Raw genomic sequence first — 20,747 nt, 5'->3', positions numbered from 1 at the left:
ATGGCTATTTAATAAAGGTATATGCTAAATAAATGTTGAGTGGGGGGAAAGGTATATTTGTTTAATGTCAATACGATTATTTTAATGTCAGCACTGGCAGGGCAGAAGACCTAACCTACATATGAAGGTGCTAGTAATTTAATGACCACGCTATGAGCAGAATAAGCAGCAGCAGCTAGAACTGGCATGAGAGTATATCAGGACAGTGTGCAGAGACTATCTTCGAACATTCTCGATTTCAATGTATGTTGCTCACATAAGGTGGAAGCATGCATCTACTAGTGCCAGTGAGCATGGGTGTGAGTCAATAGATCTCCAGCAGTATAAACCTAGTCAGGCGATAGCGACGCGTGGGACCATGCATCGCCGTCACCCATACACACGGAGCAATCCGTGCTTAGCGATCTAGACAGCTTTACTCGCCCCTTTTGTATGACCCATTACGTTATTTCTAGTACACCTATGTAAGTGCATGGCATTATACAGTATAATACACCTATGCCTGTAATAAATAATGCAGCTTTTTCCTGCCTAGAACTGCTGAAGAGGAGAGGTCACACCTGAACTTGCAGGTCACACCTGACCGTTGACACAGCTGTACACTGCCCTTTTCCCCTCCATTACACTCCCTGCTTCAACGCCTGGTATGGTGGCAAAGGAACACATAGCTAATTGAATACATAAAAACTCTTGGTAACCTGATGATATAGGATCTCCTGCCGACCAGTTACTACAGTATGATAATGAGTGAATGCCAAGGTCAGCCTTTCTAGTGCACTATGACAGTTGACACTAGTTTATGTAATTCTTGTACATTAGAAATAAGAATTCCTAAACCTGAAATGAAAGAATATGCAGTTACCAGGCTATATACAGTCGCCATGATAATCATTAGAAGGGATGTTCATTTTTGGACACTCTGGTATTTTAGGAGACCGCCCATTTAACCCCTTCCATAGCAGTTGCCACCAATTCTCCTTGGTCCAGGCCATTTATCAATTTCAGCCGTGTACTATATAAACCTGATCAGTCAGACAAGAGAACAGATAGCAGTATAACAGTAGGCATGGGGTAATATGCTGGGTGTAGAACCGATCCCCACACTTCCTACTACAGCAGCGTACATTCTATCAGCCAAGCAACCACTTGCTGTGTCCTGGGAGACGTAGGTCCGCTACGGCAGTGAGGGACGCAATCACGCGATGTGGAGAATTGGAAGCATTGTGACCGCTCACTGAGGTAGTGTGTGACGGCGTGGTCTTACATGGATGAAACGCATCAGGTATATGGTATTATTGGCTGACGTCTTAAGAAAATAGCGGAGATAAGCCTTTATTGTTCTTATTGTATGTAAGAGTTTCATTGTTTTGATGCATCTGAACATTAAATTAGTGTAATCCTATGCCCTCTTATGTTTCTGTTTTGAGAAGAAAAACATTCCATGTAGCTGGATGAATATACGCTATACATATTTTTATTCCTGTATGGGACCACCGTTTATTGTATCGCACTTACAATGTATCTGCTATTAATGCACTCGGAGACACCCTTATGTTTTGCATACACACACCCCCATATGGTAAGGCAGTCAGGTGAGCATGATGACAGCTGTTTGGTTAAGCAGTGCTACTGTGCGTCAGTCTATGTGGATCTTAGAGAACAGGGAGTCCTTCCTTATGAATACACAACAGTATTTGTCTTTCCTCAGAGTAAGGAATGTCTGACGGATTGTTTTGATTCTCTCCAGGTCATCGGTTTATGAGGCTGGCGTTACGTTTTTTTACTGTAGATCATTGTTTTTATCCTACAAGTCAGGCTATAGTTATGTCGCCACATATGTCAACAATGTTTTTTTTTTTTTTTTATACACTGCAACTAAAGAGCTTTCCACACGTGAAGCATCCATGTCAGGGGACCGGAGAATAGTGTGTATTCTACCTATACTACAGTCACACCTAAAAGAATCCAGACGGATATATCGGGGGTGGCAGCACAACATACACTGACAACGTGGGTATGGGCAATAGGGTCGACAAGAGGAAGGTCGACATGCATTGGGTCCACCACTCAAGGTCAACATGCATCAAGGTCCACATGGGGTTAGGTCAAAAGGGTCATTAGGTCAACATGGGCTAGGTCAAAAGAGAACATGTTTTTTTTTTTTTTATCCCGAATGTCGACATGGACACTAAAGTGCGCTGCGTAGAGCATGAAATACCGCCTGTCAGCACATGTCGGTTTAAAGTGACAAAAACAATGTCGACCTAATGCATGTGTTGACCTAATGACCCGGTCGACCTAACCCCATGTTGACCTTCAGGTGTGTAGACATTGATGCATGTTGACCTTCAGTGGTCGACCTAACAACCGTATACCCATAAACAGGACATCCTGTCTCCTGCCTTTCCTACTTTGTCCAATCCTTGGCACACACTCTGCTCTGCTGAATGCCTGCTTACATGCTATAAAATGCTGAGCTCTACTGAAATACCTGCAAAGGAGATCATATCTGGAACACAGCTCCTTTTATCTGCATGCTTGATCCCAATAGACTCATCATTTGTTCTGAGCTTACTAGATCTCACGAACGGCATACAATGTTACGCAATGCTGTTTACAAACACTTTTGTGTTACAGGGAGGCCACCAGAAAACAGACAAAATTGTGGTCCCTGTTACCAAATGGCAGACTGAATCTAGAACATTCATTTACTGATCATTGGATGTGCTACCGCCTGAATGGGAAACAAGTGTACATTCCGTATTTTAGGTACAACGTCTATCATTCTCGCAGTTATTTGGTCAGCATCAATACCAAGGTGCTGTCCACCCTAATGCCAGGCACCAGAGCTATGGCTGAATGCCTGGGGCCGCTGAGGTGCAGCATATGCCCCATTCTCTTTAATATTCATAAATCTGAAATAAACCTGAATCTTTATTGAATCCAGGCAATAGATCTACAGTGTCTAGATAGTCAATCAAAAGGTCCACAACTTTTGGTCAACATGGTCAAAAAGTTGCCATGGGAAAAAGGGTCGGCATGAGTTAAGGGTGATGGGAGGTTTTCAGGATAAAAAAGAAAAGTACAATTACCATCCACATGGGCATTGAGTTAGATTCCAATAGTGTGCCGAGCGAAACGTGTCACCGTGCCCGAAGCATGGTGAGCGCAGCGGTACACTTATACACAGTGTCCATGCCAACCTATGTCGACAGACACCAAAACATGAAAAACTCATGTCGACCTTTTCCCTGGCAACTGTTTGACTGAAGACCTAGGCACTGTAGATCTAAAGGTCCACAACCGATCTTTACTACAGATGGAGCCCCTGCCATCCTTGGCCGGGGCTCGCCAGACCCTCCCCGCTGGCGAGTACCGGCGGCAGGGGCTTCAGTGAACGGAGACGCGCGTGCGTCTCACACACATGCGCGTCCCAGTCTCTCGGCGGGGACGCTGCGTGTCCCTACCCGTCTCCGCTTCAGGGAGACAGGCAGGGTTAGGGGGGCGCTCGGGGCAGCGAGGTCAACGGTCGGCGACGGCGGGGACCGGAGGAAGGCTTTGTTGCCCAGGGGGTGCGCGAGCATCTCGTGCGCGCGCGCCCCCCTGGCGGGGCTGGCGTGATGGCGAGGCTGTCGTTAGAAACGCCAGCCCTGCAAAGATGAAGCCAGCCCCATCTGTATATTGTTAGTAAAGGTAGACATAACACCGACATGCCCATCATGTCCGATATTATATTTACCGACTGTGTTTCTCCAGGAAAGTTCACATGCAAATGAAATATGTGGGACTTCTATACTGTACATACATCCTGTTGTCTTGCTTGTTCTAGTAAGAAGAATGAGCATAGGTACCTGCCAGCTTGCGATTGTCCAGTTTGAGTCTGTTGTGCGGATTGGTGCCATAGAGCAGAACATGAGTCTCTGTATGTACAGACTGCAGCTCTTCCAGGGACGCTTTCCTACCACGAATACACTGCGAGGAACAAATCATTAATGTCTACAACAGAATCTTGGGCCGATGAACAAACTAAAATGTTTTTAAAGAGATCATCATTAGGAAGGTATGAGAGAATGGTTTGTTTTCTGTCTGTAGTTACCAAGCATGGAAGAGAAACATTCAGTCAGCATTTTATATAAACTATGAAGGCAGACACTGTAACACAACACCACCCATATACAACACTAACACACACACACACACACACACACACACACATTGCTGAACTGGTACAGCAGTCTCCAGTGTCTGGCAAATACGATAGTTTGCCCATTATGCTGCTATCCAAGATGGACAGATCTCATTCATGGCCTATGTTCTGGTATACTGTACCAGGTGTGCTGATGAAAAGGAGGAGGCATGTGATGAAGAGACAGTGGGAACACATGCACAAGCATAGTACCCTATTTGCTTTTCAGCCCATCCTTGCACAAAATCTCCGCATGTGACAGGTTCGCTTTAATAAATAGGAAAAGTCACTGCATTTTGTGTCAATTTTATTCTCCTCATCAGGGTTAAGTTTTGACAATAAAACACACTGGTATCCCTTCTATTAAAAGCAATAATCTACCTGGATTGGTTTGTGCTGGATGAACTTACTTCACAATGGTTACGTAATCCTCTTTCCTGCAAGCGGGACCAGATGCTCTGGATTCTCCCAGCATGCTCTGGGTGGTTGCTATTGTCTCCACAGGTACACTGGTGCTTTAACATCACAGAGTCATAAACGATTCCTGGAGAGAAAAAACACAATAAGTACCGACACGATCATATTCAATATGAATACGGCAGCTGCGGCTGATGCATTTCTTATGATCCTTTTAGTTGTTTGTCCCATGATTAAACTAAAACTTTTGTATTAATTGTCACGTATATAGCAAAACACAGCTTAATGGGAAACTTAATTATTAGCTATTGCTATGCCAAGTGTTCAAAAGATTAAACACACACACACACACACACACAGGTAAATAGGGCCTACAGTACAGAAGTGCACAACGTGGCTCGAATTCTTGCAGCAGTGTCTAGAATATAGAGGTAGACAACTAAAAACATTAATAGTGCCTTGTTTTCTGTGAGGCCAACTGCTTTCATGAGGAAGGTATTGTGCGGAATGCCATGATGCTTTAATCGGTGCCCTTAGGTGGAGTCATGGCACGGTTAATTACCAGTTAGCTATGGTGAGGCAGGTTTTGTGATCAAGGATTACCTGTGGTGAAGCGTGGCTTGTCAGTCTGTTCTGGCAATGAAAGTGTCATAGTTTTAGATGAAGGATCTTGAGTGGGAAGAGAAGCTGAAGCTGGGGAGGATTTTGCTCGTGACAGTGGACGATGTCCTGGCATAAGAGGAATCATGAGAGTCTCCAGCGGAGTTCTTTTTATATGTTGGTGTGGTCGATGGTGGCTCTGTTCCCACATATAGGCCTGAAAGGAAAACAAAGATCAAACCTCACCAAAATGCATTACCACAAATGTGTCACTAGGAAATAGATCTGGTCATTTATAGAAAGTTTTCTAGCTGCAGAACAAGCCTTTGTTCAACAAAGACCAAATTATTGTGAGAAATGTCCCTGCATTGTCAACAACGTGATTACAGCTCTGTCTTTGCACTTTGTTTTTTGTCTGTATCCCTATGCCTCATCCATACAGTGGGCATAGCAAATACAAATCATTTATGAAAATGAAGCCTATGATCATACAAGGAACCAATTAGGTAATTAATTTCTCAGGCATTAATAATCTACTCAGCAATGTCAGTAACTAATGGTGCGTACATACGGGGGCGATTTTGTACACTATCGCGGGAAATATGGTCGCTAAGCGACCATATTGCCCACGATGGGAGCGTGCACCGGTGATATATCGCCGGGTACGCGCTCCCGTTTTTACCCCTGTAGTGATCGCTGGTCGCAGGAACATGCTCCTGCGACCAGCTGATTACCACTGCCGGGCTCCCCCCGGCAGTTTCTTTTTCATCAGCGACCATCTCTGGTTGCTGATGAAAAGGAGAAACTGAGCAATATATTGCTCAGCCATATATTGCTCAGCAATATATCTCCCCCATGTGTACGGGGCTCAAGAGTGGCTTTGATGTGCAGGTCTTAGCATTCGGCAACTTCATGGTGTATACTGGAAGAGAAGATGAAAGGCACATGTACCTGTGACAGGAAGTGCTGTTGGACCACCGGTTGGCTGGCACTGTGCGCGTCTTGTTGTACACCTCGCAAGGACTCTGACCGGGCTCGAGAAGGGTTACCTCCCAGCTCTGTAGGCCTTTCATTTACAGGAATGCTGTCATCCATCTCTTCTGATGGAATTTGGCTTAGTCGCGGCCTTTCACTTGTTTTCAGTGGACGCTGTGAAGAGGAAACAAATTTGTGAGAGTGAAAGATACAAATTTTACTGGTCTACTGGATTTCCCATTTGAGTGATGACACTCTTGCAGATTTCAGTCCGTCAGTCTCACATGAATGATAAAAAAAAAGAAAAGAAAAAAAAACTACACTTATATTATTTATGGATTTCTATTATATGTACAAATATACCACTGACCTTACAATTATAATTACATTACAATTATATATATATATATATATATAAAAAAAGAAATGAATACAGACTGGCACTCCAGGGTCTTTCAAAAACAGCGTGTTGTAGTCACAGCAATGAAACCAACGTTTCTGGGGTGATCCCCCTTTGTCAAGGTGTACAGGTGATAACAAGAATAACAAGTAGTGTTTACCTTATATAGGTCATAGAAGTGCAGAGAGCGTGATGGGCTGCAAGCTTAAATTCATGAACTAAAACCCTATTATATATATACATACAGTATAATGCCTGGCACTCACTCCTCTTGTACACTTTGCACGGTACCACACTCCAATCAAATGGAAGATGTAAAATATATATATTCATTCCATTGTATGGTATACAAAAAGGATCACACATGGCTAGGGTAAGCAAAACATGATTGCACCTTAATGGGAGATACAGACTACATGTTGTGATTCCCATTAAAAACAACCCCACTAAGCTCAGCTATAGTCATTCCAAAATTTAGACCTAACACTGAAAAAGTAAATATGCAGTGCTCATAGATCCTCTGCTGAATAGTTTCTATGTCTTAGCCAATGTAACATCCCAGGATCACCAAGTAGTGATATCAGATTGGTGACATGGGGCTGTGGACACAAGTGGTGATCTGCAGTGTGACATCTGAACTGTATGTAGTGGCAAGAGGATGCTGTGCTCTAAATCACTGGGATATAAAAGTTGCTGGGAAGATGGGTCAGGCAAACAAAACAGTACTATACAATATAATTCCTGCATTCAACAGGGACAATCATTTTAATAGATATGGGTTGCTGGACAATTTTGAATTATGATTTTGGTATCTTGGTAGATAATAAAAAATAAATAAATTGTGCACTGCTACTCTAGTATATACAGTAAGTCCTCATTGTAGGTCAGTAGGCAGCCTTTCCTTCCTGCAGAGGGTGCTGGCCTGTGTGATTTATAGCTCCATCTACCACAATGAGTAGGTACACCTAAAATGGCAGAGGCTGAAAACCACAATAAACGGTGGTCATTCAGCCACTTGGTTACATCCTGTACATCCTAATAGCGATATACTGCTAATACACACGTCACATCCTCACCTTGCTTAGCCGTTTCAGATAGTCAGGGAATCCAGCGCACTGTTGCTGAAACAGCAATTGCTGCTGGAGAGACTTTGGATTTTGAGGGAGAGGCTCAGAACGGGTCCGGCTTAAGGTTTTGTGGTGTCCGGTAGCAGATAAATGATCAGCGCTGATGAGAGAGTGGGTGAATTGCAATGGCACGGAACCCAGGCCTTGAACTGAAAAACAAAACAGATACATACAGTAGTTTATTTATTTAAAATTATATCTACATTTTCTTAGAAATAAAAATAAAATTGCTATATTCACTTTTGCCACAAGATGGCAGTGCAGGTATTACCAAACATTGAAGTGTATGATTCAAAAATGTGACCTTTTCTACCAGTATTTCCCAACCTTGCTTCTTACGGCACACTACCAGTCCAGATATTGAGGATAAATATACTTTAGCACAAGTGACTTCATTAGTAGCTCAGTTATTGTGATTTATCTTTTGTGCTCAAGCATAGATATGCTTATAAGCTGGCCTGTGGTGTGCCTTAAGGACCAGAGATTGGAAACACTCTTCTTCTATACACAATTCAACAAAAGCGTTGAACTACTTTACAGACTAAATTAGCCATTATTTTCCCAAGGTCTACACAAGCCTTCTGACCTCTTGCATTATTATTTTATTAGGGTGTGTAATTGCAATTTCATAAACACAAAAGGGCGAGATGCAGCATGCATCTCTGGAAGCTTGAGAGGGTTTTCATATAAAACAGATAAAGTTTAATTAATACCACAATAATATGGCATAAAACAGCACAATGCCAAACATGAGGTAATCGCTCTGTATAGTGCGGCCTCTGATACTGGGCCAGATGTATCAAGCTTCAAAAAGTGATAAAATGGAGAGTGATAACACCCCAGCCAATCAGTTCCTATCTGCCATGTTACAGGCTGGTTTTGAAAAATGACAGGTAGGAGCTGATTGGTTGGTTTATCACTTTTTGAAACTTCATACATCTGGCCCTATATAGTTTTTCAGTTCCATAGCTCTGCAGTAAGGGGGCTTTCATCAAGAATTCTGTCCAGGCACATCTACCATATTGCCCTAAGCAGCCAAACAGATTCCACTGGTCAAATTTCCAGCATCATTCAGGACAGTAAAGCAAAGGCTGATTGGGAAAACATAATTTCCATGGTTAGATTTTATAGTTCAGTATAAGCCTCAGATCACAATAAGAATGACAGAACAGCAGCTGTTCAACATCAATACACATAATGCATGATAAACTATATAATCGCCTATACACAACACAAAACAGTTCAGGGATTTCTAATATCTAACAAATTGAAAGCAGAAAATGCTTTTGTCTTTATAAAACAAGAACCACTGAAGCAACGACACCAGATAGCACCATTTCTGCTATTCGAACACATTAATATTTAATTCAGGTATTTTTACAGATATCAGGCTTCTGTGTACAAGGACAGCTTGCAGACGTCTTCCTTTCATACAGCCACAGAACTGGTAGAGTGGCTTCTAGCAGCTATAGGATGTACAGCAAGGTATGTATTATCTACTATTGAGGAGTGCGGCAGCCTTCAGCAGCCAGATATCAGCTGTAACAGTACAGAGGCTGGACAAGTGATTGGCTGCAAGACTTTACTGGCAGCTCCCATCTCCTTTCTGATTTATAGTCAGATTTGTTGATAAAAGCTTTTAACACTGGTTTCAAATGCATGTTCATATGTTACTAGAGAAGCCTCCTTCTTTGATTAAATGCCATGTTTTAGATCATTACTAATATTAAGTATAAAGTTTGGCCCTTTAGACTCTATTAGAGGGTACACACTGTGAGATATGCACTATTTTTCTATTCGATTTTGCTTATAGAAGCAAAATCGAATGGGCATCGAATGGTTATTCTACATTCGATGCAGATTGGATCCCAGTGTGTGCTCCAGTGTAGTGTATATTGAATAGAAAAAGGCAAGACTATATATTACAGATCTGTACTACATAGTCAAATGGAATGTGCACACTGTAACCAACCCAGATCCAGACACAGACCGAATAGGGGTTGAATAGAAAGTGAAATCTCACCGTGTGTACGCACCTTTAGAGGGCTGCCCTTGAAGGGGTTTGGGTTATAGGGACGACACTAATAAGGTCAACAGCCAATCTATTGACTACTATTGGTTGACAGGCCGAAGTCCAATGCATGAAAAATATCGACGTACCTTAGGTTGATAGGATCAAAAGGTCAACACAAGCAAGTAGACATGGAAAATGACAATGTTTTCACTTTATTGTGTCTGTCGACATAGTCTGACAGCCATGCTTCAGGCACGTTGCCTAGCTACACGAGACTATAACACAATGCTATAGTCTAACTCTATATCCACTTGGATGGTCAAGCATGAAAAACTCCTTAAAAAAAAAAAAAGTGAAAAGCTCATTTTTTTCATGTTGACCAAATGCATGTCGACCTTTTCCATGTGTCGACCTTATTAGTTTTGACCTGCCAACCGCATCCTCCCTTAAGTGTATCAGTCTGCCAATCATTGTGATGGGCCTAACAATAGGGGTGTGTGGTATGGCGCTTCGACAGGGGGAATCCCGGCGGTCAGTATCCTGACGTCGGAATCCCGGCTGCCGGTGCTCCAACAGGGGGCGAGCACAAAGAAGCCCCTTGCAGACTCGCTGCATTTGCCACGATGTTGGCTCGGTGGCGCGCTACAGGTTCTATTCTTGCTCTATGGAGGTCGTGGACCCCCACATGGGAGAATAGCCCCTGTGAGTCGGGATCTCCCCGTTGGCACACGTCGGGATCCACACTGTCGGAGCATCATCCGGCACCCAACAACAGTTACTGTGGGTAACAGAGCACATGCTACTAGCATGAGGCCACAAACAGACCGCAGATGTTCCCTACCCTAGGTTCCTTACAGATTTCTGTGATAGGAGCAACATACAGTATGTAGCTATAGCCCTGCATCTGAATGTTGTGATGCTCTCAGCACTGGGCATCTTCCCTTCTCCTCATCATTGATGACTTCAGAGTGAATTTCCCAATATTTCAAAAACAACTACTCATATCCTTTTTGGTATTAGAGAAAAACAAAAAACTTTACTCCACCCATATTATGGTATGCCAGCTGTCTCTAGGGACCAGTGAGTTACCTGTAGCTGGGGAGCAAAGAGAGATGAGCTCCCTAACTAAATGATGGTACACTAAGTCTGAATGTACACTCCAATGTATCCATTTCCTAAATGAGTCATCTACTTTCGAACAACAACTAAAGACAGTGAAACAAAATGCATATTAAAATCTTACATGCCTCAAAACAAACCCTGATTTAGAGCGAAGATTGGTTCAGATGGAGCCGGCTTTAACTTTGCAGGGGCTGGCGATTCCATTGTCAGCCCCGCCTGCGGCCTTTTACCGCCAGGGGCACGCGAGCATGAGACTCTTGCGCAGCCCTTGGCAAACAGAGCCTGCCACCGGTCCCCGCCACCTCTCCTGCTGGTCCCCCTCGCCGCCCCTCCCCCGAACTGGGCAGTGTATCCCTGAAGCAATGGGCAGGGACACGTTGCCCAGCCACCGTAATACTGGGACGCACGTGTGCGTGAGACGCACGTGCGTCCCAGTCTCTATCGCCGGTGCTCGCCAATGCAAGGGATCTGGCGAGCGCCGGCCAAAGATAAAGCCGGCTCCATCTGTACAAGCCAAATAATTATTATAGTTTATTTATTTGGCACCACATTCTGTAGCACCTAACAGAATACACAAATGAGCAAAAACAAGAAAAACAACAAACTATAGTACAAGACAATTTAGGATAAGTACATGGTAAATAAAGACTGTTGCATCTGGGGGAAGGATACTGAAACCTAGGGTTACGTGCCGTTGATAGAAGTATGTCTTTTTTAAAAATGGTCTTCGAGGAATAAGCACATTTAGTTAGGAGAGGGCCCTGCTCATGGGAGCTTACATTGTAAAGGAGAGGGGCAGACAAACAGGGGTGACACAAAGGGTAGAAATGAGCATTAACGTTGACTGGGTTTATTGAAGAAGTGGTTCTTGATAGCACATTTTAAGTTTTGTAGATAGGTGGAAAGTTTTATAGGGAAAGAGAAATCCAGAGATAGGGAACACAAAAGCCAAAATTTTGGAGGTAAGAGCGGGAAGAGGTCATCAGTTGGCAGGAGAGGTGGTGTGCTTTAGTGGAGCGTACTAGGCAGATGGGAGTATAAAGAGAGATAAGATCAGATATGTAAGTGGGAGAGGAATGAGTAAGGGGTTTGTGAGTGAGTATCTTCAATTTGGAAAGGGAAGGGGAGCCAGTGTAGGTCCTGAAAGAGAGAGGCACTGGATATTTGGAGAGGAAGATGAGCCAAGCAGCAACACTGAAGGTAGACTGCAGTGGAGATGAGAGTTTGTTACGGAGGCCACATAAGAGGAGTTTACAGTAGTCCAATCTGGAGATGACAAGTGAGTCAATGATGGTCTAGGTAGCATCTTGGGTAAGAAAGCATGTGTTCCTGGAAATATTTTTGAGATGGAAATGGCAGGTGTGTGGTTTAAAGGAGAGAGAGGAATCAAGCAAGGCAGCGCGCGTCTTCTCACATACCTCCCAAGTATTGAGAGCTGCAGTTGATCAAAGGCTAAAGAGCTAACGTACTAGAGCTGATTATACTAGAAGGACATACCTGCAACCATAGAAGTGCGTGTGCCTGAGGGCTCCAGGATGATGACAGGCTGTAGACGAGCTGAAGCCATGGAATTCGTACCATCATGGCCATCTATGCCCGGCATGTACACAGTGGGAGTCAGGAGTGGCACTCTGTGAAGCAGGCCCTGAAAAACGCAGGATGTGTGACTGACAGTTACTTATGCAGGGTGGAGGGAGTAGGCACTACAGAAACAAAGCTCATTGATACATATGTTACTGCAAAAAGTACAATTCTGACAAAGGAAAGTACAGATCGTAAATCTAGCGTAAATACTCACTCTGGCGTGAGTGCGCCGCAACATCCCGTGCAACTATGCTAAAGTCAGGAGTCTTAATCTCATTACAATGTAACTAGGACACCTTGGGAGAATGTGCCGATTCATTTGTATATTGTGTCGGAGTCTGTATATGGAGCAGAACAGTATTTGTATTGGAAAAAGCTGCAACTGCTACATTGTACCACTGTGCACAGATTTAGAGACTTTGACGCGCACAGATATACAAGTGTCACATATTAAATTAATCAGTCTCCTTGTGCATCATAGATGCATTGTGTGGTGACTAAGATGCATTTTCACCCCAAAAAAGAAAAAAGTTAAAAAGCCACCTGATGCTAGAAGATTTTCATGCGGCGGTTTGGCATGACTGCAGCAAAGATGTGTAAGAATATATCTGTATCTGAATATCAGCAAGTATTACAGACCTAGAAAGGAAGGTACATGAACTAGTGTCCCACAGAGAGAGGAGGAAGGTACATGAACTAGTGTCCCACAGAGAGAGGAGGAGGGTACATCAACTAGTGTCCCACAGAGAGAGGAGGAAGGTACATCAACTAGTGTCCCACAGAGAGAGGAGGAAGGTACATCAACTAGTGTCCCACAGAGAGGAGAAAGGTACATCAACTAGTGTCCCACAGAGAGAGGAGGAAGGTACATCAACTAGTGTCCCACATAGAGAGGATTAAGGTACATCAACTAGTGTCCCACAGAGAGAAGAGCAAGGTACATCAACTAGTGTCCCACAGAGAGAGGAGCAAGGTACATCAACTAGTGCCCCACAGAGAGAGGAGGAAGGTACATCAACTAGTGTCCCACAGAGAGAGGAGCAAGGTACATCAACTAGTGTCCCACAGAGAGAGGAGGAAGGTACATCAACTAGTGTCCCACAGAGAGAGGAGGAAGGTACATCAACTAGTGTCCCACAGAGAGAGGAGCAAGGTACATCAACTAGTGTCCCACAGAGAGAGGAGGAAGGTACATCAACTAGTGTCCCACAGAGAGAGGAGGAAGGTACATCAACTAGTGTCCCACAGAGAGAGGAGGAAGGTACATCAACTAGTGTCCCACAGAGAGAGGAGGAAGGTACATCAACTAGTGTCCCACAGAGAGAGGAGGAAGGTACATCAACTAGTGTCCCACAGAGAGAGGAGGAAGGTACATCAACTAGTGTCCAACAGAGGGAGGAGGAACACCAAAAAGTCCTATGGGGGAGAGAATAAGGTATATTAAGAAGTTTCAGACAGAGAAAGGTCTATGGAGAGATGAGGAAGATAATGCAAGCTGTTTTAAAGATAGACAGGGAAATTACAGCAACAAGTCTTGGAAAGACAGGGAAAGTACAGCGAGATGTCTCGGTTAGGTTGGAAAGTACAGCAATGCTCTCAGAGAAGGAAGATATGCCGACAAGCTCTATGGATAGATAATGGAACTACAGTATTACAACATTTTACAGGTAGACAAGGAATCTACTTAGATTACAGAATTCATGCAATAAGAGGTCATAAAATAAAGACAGTATACCAATAAGCCTCACAGACTGAGGAACAATATAGCAACAAGCCTCACAGACTGAGAAACAGTATAGCAACAAGTCTCACATACTGAGGAACAGTATAGCAACAAGTCTCACAGACTGAGGAACAGTATAGCAACAAGTCTCACAGACTGAGGGACAGTATAGCAACAAGCCTCACAGACTGAGGAACAGTATACCAACAAGTCTCACAATGGTATAGCAACTGTAAGTCTCTCAGATGGCGGGGGACAGTACAACAATTATAAATAAAGATGGCGACTCGATGTAGCAAAATATCTCACAAGCAGACTAAAATCACATGGAGGTCCTTCATAAACAGCCAGGAGAGGTACAGTAACAGTCAGGGAATCTACGTATAATGCAATTGTACTGTATGATCCTAGATTTAACGTAACAATACATATCACAACATAATATGGGAATATTCTTCTTGCTTTAAAATGAAAGCTTTAATCCCAGGTAAGACATTACAGGTCATGTTTTTAGGATTTTCTGGTGTCAGCATTTACTGCCCAAGTCAATACATCGGACCATAATAAAATAAACCGCAGTCAACTGTATTTTGTGGATCTAGGAGATGCGATGACCCTCTTACCTCTGAGGCAGCGCTGGACAGGGAGGAAAGGCTTCCATTTTCAGCTGGCAGACTGTCATTCGGGGAGCTGCAGCCGGAGACAGGAGTGCTGCTACTACTCGGGGACGAGTCTGCAAGATAAGAAAACAAGACTTATGGCACTTCAAATGTTACCACACCATTCTTTCACAGTATCCAGTCGATCTAATTCCGGCATCTGGACAATTTACCAAATAGTCCAAATTTCCAAGAGCTATATCATACTAGTGGTGGATAGATAGCTATATTATATATAAATAATAAAAAGGTAGATATTAGCAGGATAAACCAGCGAGAGCTCTGTTTCAAAATATTAGGCCCTTTGCATTACCCTTGTAGGAGAGTAAAAAAATACAAACATTCCTGCGCATTTAACATTATGGGGGGGGGGGGGGGGGGGGGGGGGGGGAATGTGATCAAAGGTTTAAATGGACAACTGTATATGATGCCTATATCAACCAATAAGCTTCTAGCTATCCATTATCTAGTACATTCTGCAAAAGATACCTAGGATGTGATTGGATGTTATAGGCAACACCACCACTTGTCCTTTTTAAAAGGTTTGATAAGTCTCCCCTATGTATAGAAAGGCCAGACAGGATGTAACGTACACAAATGATGCACCTATGCTCTGTTATCTTATACATCAGTGGTCCCAAAGTGCGGTTTCCAAGGTACCTTAATAGTCCAGGTTTTAAAGATATTCATGCTTAATCACAGTTTCCTTAAATCCCTTTGACTATACAGTAAAATCTGTGCATAAGCATATATATAGCCGGAAAACCTAGACGGCTGGGGTGCATTGAGGACCACATTAGGGAACCGCTGCTCTAGGTGTTAAAAGAATGCCTAATGCTAAACTAGTGACCGTGAAGAGGCCAGTGCCCTACTTCTGGACATGTTTCCTCCCCTTTGTGTGTCAATCACCCACCCTGTGTCTCTGGGGGTCTTCTTCTAACTGCAGGTGGAGCGCTTTCCTTGCGCATGAGTGGGTTCTTCCTTCTCTCCCCAGATTTCTTGGGTCTGCAAGGCCACTTCAAGTTTGGCTCAGAGGCTGCAGGGAAATTAAGTGCACAGTTCTATACGTTATTAGCTCACATGCAATTCACTGTGTTCTGGATTGGAATAGGCCTAGGCCGTTACAGAGTACCAGAACGGAATATGTGAGCACACACATGTGCAGCGGAAAATACTTGTCACAATATAGGTTCTGCTGAGGATAGATCCTCATGTTTCCACAGGGAACTACCAATATATGTCAGGGCGGAACACTAGAAAATCATGTCATTCAGCTGTATCATGGGTCAGGTATACAAAGTGAGTAAGAAACCATAATACTACCGTAAAGGCCTGCAGCCACCACACCATAGTGGCTAACCCCATATGTGGGTATGGGAGGTGACCACACATCAAGTTTGAAAATTACCCTATTGTAACACAGTGACTTTGATAGGAAAGGATTATTGCTATGCTAGGTTGAGTCCACAAAATATGATCTACAGTATGTATGATTTGTAATGGCAACCACAACCATTTACTGTTGATATCTGAATAGCTAAATGCAGAGATGCTCCATCATACTTCTAGCCTCAATGTACGTGTGCCGGACGGCTCCCCGACAGTCGGGATTCCGACAGTCATTACTTCGACGTCGGAATCCCGACTGCTCCCTCGTGGGGGTCCACGACCCCCATAGAGGGAGAATAAAATAGGTGGCGAGCGCAGCTCGCCACCGTGCCCGCAGCGCTTCATTGCACTCCCCCCGCTGTGCAGTCGGGATTCCGACGTCGGAGAAATGACTGTCGGAATCCCGACTGTCGGTGTGTCATACCACACCCCAATATACCACGCAGTGGGAGAAGCCTGGTGTGAGCGAGTCGCCAGGTCCCGAGCAACTCTGCTAGCATTGGGCCTCTTTTTTTGCTGGAAATGCCTCTTCAAAACAACGCAATGTGACTAGGATGCACCAAGATGCAGTGCGGATTCATTTGATACATGACACTTCTATATCTGTGTGCCATGGAGTCTGTACATAAAGCAACTTATTGCAGCTACAGCGTTTTTTCCAATACCACTTTGTGTACAGATTTAGAGACCCAGTCGCACGCAGATATATAAATTATTATAGCAAATTAATCACATGATGTTTTGTCTAAGTTAGCTCTTTGGCCAAAAAAAAAAAAAAAAACCTGATGCTAGCACAGTCTCCTGGGACCTGGCGTGCTAAGAGGAGCGGTTTGGGGTGACTGCAGCAAAGATGTATAAAGACACAGCTGTACTAATTCTTACACATAAAATCTGACTTTCAATGGCCAATAGTGTGAACTAGTTGTCACCACTGTAACCGACCAAACATTTGCAAGTACAAATTTCTAGAAACTAATTGCTGCATAAAAGGTGCAAATTTAACCTCTCACAATGGATACAACCCATTATTTAAAGAGCCGTATGGTTTATTTAATGTAAGCCCCAACATCTACACACAGCACAGGCAGTCATACTACAGCCTGAGCAAACACTTAAGGGTCATAGACACGGAGCTATTTTGTGCTCTTTTCTAAGCAATCTGACTAGACTGCTTAGAAAGTAGGCACAGATCTCTCAGTGTGTATGCCCCAATTATCTCCTGCTAACTAAGTCAGTGCAGGCAGTCAAATGGCTTAGCAGGTGACTGCAAATCTCTGTGTGTACAGAATGAGAGATAGTGATCGAGATCTCTCATTCTGAACCACTACCCGGCCTTTTGTTGCTTAAGTAAAACTACTTAGCAAAATCGCTTAGTACAAATCTCTACATGTGTATGTGCTCCCCATGGGAGAGCTGGACACCAAGAAATCGCCTACCCTAAATAGCTTAGCAAAATTGCTTACCACACATCTTTATGTGCAATGCCTCTTTAGTCTATCAATGTGCTAGATACCAATGGTATCTAGAATGCCAAACATGATGCTAACTGATAGAATTACCTGTTCTTCTTAGAGGAAAATGCTCGGAGGGGTTACAGCTGCTAGAAGCAGCTCGAGAAATAAAATTAGTGGGCATAGGAGGTGGATGAGGTTCTGATTCCGCCAGTTCAGGAGGCCTGAAAGAAATAAGAATACATAGATTTTCAACAAGACCAGACCACTTTTTTTTACAGGCAGTATAAATGATCACCATTTCCACGCCTCACTCAGCAGCAGACCGTCCATCACTATAGCTGCCCATACACGGTCCGTTTAACGGATCCGTTTGGGACTTAAATAGCACGCATCGCATCGGATCGCATGCCTTGTGCAGGCAATGCGATCCGATGCGATGTGTAGCTAGCACAAAAAGTATGTGCAGCACATACTTTTTGTACCGTACTATGTGATGCGCGGGAGCACGCATCGCATAGTACAGAACGGAGCCGGTCCACAACGGACCGTGTATGGGCAGCTTAACAGTGTGATGCCGATCTGTGTCCGAAGCATGCACAAAAGTACCAAACTATGATACTTTACTATGCACCACTAAACCGTTTGGTCCTGAGTGAGGCCCACTGTGTTCAGAAGTAGTTACCTGTAAGGCATGGCAGGGCTACTGTGATTGGTGGCACTATTGCGGTCCGGAGCTACCTGCTGCTTACTCCGGATCATCTCCAACAGTTTCTGTTTGACTGCTGGGCTGGCATTGGCACCTAGAACCACAAAGTATCATCATGAAGAATAGCGATTTATAAAACATTCAATAAATAGCTAAATGATTAAGTGTGTGAGTGTCAGATTGTGTATGTATCACAACCTGCGGGATGCTTGTATGATGTATTTTACATATACCCGTAAAGGAAGGGATACCTTAGTCACAATCGCAGGCTATAAGACACAGTGGGGGAAATTTACTAAGATGTGTATTCTACTTCACATGTGATGTTGCTATGGGCAACCAATCAGAAACTATTTCTTATTTATTTAGCACCCTCTAGAACAGGGCTGGGCAACACCGGCCCTCCAGATGTTAGTGAACTACACATCCCAGGATGCTTTGCATTAGTTTTGCTATGTGGCCATGCTGAAACTGACGCAAGGCATGCTGGGATGTGTAGTTCATCAACATCTGGAGGGCCGATCTGGAGGGCCGGTGTTGGCCAGCCCTGCTCTAGAAGATAGTAGACAGGATCTGATTGGTTGCCCATAGCAACATCACATGTGAAGTAGAATACACATCTTAGTAAATTTCCCCCAATGTATTATATTTTCATTATATTTATTGTTTGCCTTTTTCTTCCTAATAACTTTGAATGAAATATAAGGATAATTCAGGTTTGCAGAGTTACAGCTTAGATCAAGGCTGCCATCTACCTACACTGTTCTAAGGGCCGAGGGGATTACTATGGTAAGACATGGCTCTTCCTGATACATGTTAAGCAGTACAGGCCCCTACTAACAAACTAGATATTGCAGATACATCTGTGCACTTATACAGTAAGTGGGGCATAAATTACTGCTCAGTACCACTTCTCATAAATACGTGCGGACACAGGGCCAGATGCACTAAGCTTCAAAAGTGATAAAATGAAGAGTGATAAACAGCCAACCAATCAGCTGCTAACTTCCATGTCACAGACTGTGTTTGAAAAATGTCAGGCAGGAATGGATTGGTTGGTTGTTTATCACTCTTCATTTTATCACTGTTGAAGCTTAGTGCTTCTGGCCCACAGTCTGATACAACAGAACAGGCAGCAGAGGGCACTATTGTACTGCATTCATCAGCCATGTAACGGCTTCCAGATGAAAACTCTGATCTGTTCCACAATTAAATAGGTTTGCCACTTAAGAATTTGATTAAACAAGATTAATGCCAAATGAAAGTTATATTATACATTAGAAATGAGCACTGTAGAGTGGGCCATCATTAACTAATCTTCCATTGCCAAAGACGACTTTGTGGATCAGTGTTCTGCAGATGCACAGTACTTCTTATTCTTCAAGATCATACAACATGGATTTTATGACACTCATTTATTGTCAATACTGTACATGCATATTCCCATTACTTCCTCAAAAGGTGAACACAATCCCTTTCAGTCTGTATATACATTTACAGACATGCTGCTACACCAGTCATAATGTCCCAGTAGAATGTACATGTCACCTACATACACTTAGTGCTACATGCCTTTGTAATTGCTAGTTCTAGTTAATGTTACATACAAATATAGTGATAAGTGACCCAGAGACAAGGTGCTGTATAGTGACATTACTTCTTATAGACATGTCAGATGTACTATATATAAGTATTACTAAAGGTGCCCATACATGGTACAATAATTGTATGAGTTATGGACTAGATTGCAGCGCATGCGATTTGCCTGCGATGCAATCGAGTTGAAAAATTATATGCAGCACATACTTTTTGAGCTGTGTGATGGGATGTGTGCGCATCGCACTCAAAAAATGCACCACGTATGGGAACCTTAACTTCTACTACACTATCAGTATTACAGGAAAAAAATACAGGGATGGGAGGACTGAGCCATACCCCTTTCACACTAGCAATCACTTGCAAGCCGGGTACAAAATTCTGGGTGCGACCCAGCTTGCAAGCCCTTTCGCATAAAGCCGGGTGGGTGACATCATCGTGAGGCGGGGCCGGGGCCGCACTGGGCGATAACAGCATCTCCCAGTGGTGCCTTTACAGTGCAGTGAACGCAACACACTGCCCCTGGACCAGTGAATGTCTGGGGTCCAACCCTGTACCGGAACGCTGGACCCGGGATAATCTTTCAGGTCCCTTTCACACTGAGAAATAGCACTAGAACAAGTGAGTTATCTGCCTCGGTACTTGTGAGTTATCCGGGCGTCCGATTTTTTGATTGTATGCCTTAAGTTAAGGCATACAATCAGATGCGATGCGATATCGCATCGCATGCGACCATCGGATGCGATGACCCGATTTTTCCATAGGAATCAATGTTAAAATGATTCCTATGGAAAA

At 43.6% G+C, this 20,747-nt stretch overlaps 1 protein-coding gene and 1 long non-coding RNA gene across 7 annotated transcripts in view; one reads left to right on the top strand and one right to left on the bottom strand.

Annotated features, from left to right (window-relative positions):
* Nucleotides 1-4,034, top strand: part of LOC146057808 (uncharacterized) — a 135,492-nt gene extending 131,458 nt beyond the window's left edge. Inside the window, exon 4 of the long non-coding RNA XR_014469780.1 lies at nt 3,830-4,034. This is a non-coding gene — a long non-coding RNA (uncharacterized LOC146057808). The remainder of the gene's footprint in view (nt 1-3,829) is intronic.
* The window catches only part of HDAC7 (histone deacetylase 7), a 346,438-nt gene that overhangs the window by 28,660 nt on the left and 297,031 nt on the right, over nt 1-20,747 (bottom strand). For 5 of the 6 annotated variants that reach the window (XR_014469779.1, XM_083169505.1, XM_083169503.1 and 2 more), the window contains 10 exons: nt 18,333-18,450; nt 17,756-17,871; nt 15,721-15,843; nt 14,772-14,881; nt 12,339-12,486; nt 7,655-7,854; nt 6,155-6,352; nt 5,207-5,420; nt 4,597-4,730; nt 3,852-3,972 (listed from right to left, as the gene is read on the bottom strand). Coding sequence is in view for 5 of the 6 variants with exons in the window: in XM_083169505.1 (XP_083025631.1) it covers nt 3,852-3,972; nt 4,597-4,730; nt 5,207-5,420; nt 6,155-6,352; nt 7,655-7,854; nt 12,339-12,486; nt 14,772-14,881; nt 15,721-15,843; nt 17,756-17,871; nt 18,333-18,450 (1,482 nt within the window). In the remaining variant the exon portion in view is untranslated. The remainder of the gene's footprint in view (nt 1-3,851; nt 3,973-4,596; nt 4,731-5,206; nt 5,421-6,154; nt 6,353-7,654; nt 7,855-12,338; nt 12,487-14,771; nt 14,882-15,720; nt 15,844-17,755; nt 17,872-18,332; nt 18,451-20,747) is intronic. The other variant, XM_083169506.1, reaches the window with a different exon arrangement.

This window comes from Crinia signifera, chromosome 2 (assembly GCF_055691185.1).
Source record: "Crinia signifera chromosome 2, ASM5569118v1, whole genome shotgun sequence".
Lineage (NCBI taxonomy): Eukaryota > Metazoa > Chordata > Amphibia > Anura > Myobatrachidae > Crinia > Crinia signifera.
Note: the sequence above shows the minus strand (reverse complement) of the source record. Positions and strands in the feature narration are given on the sequence as shown.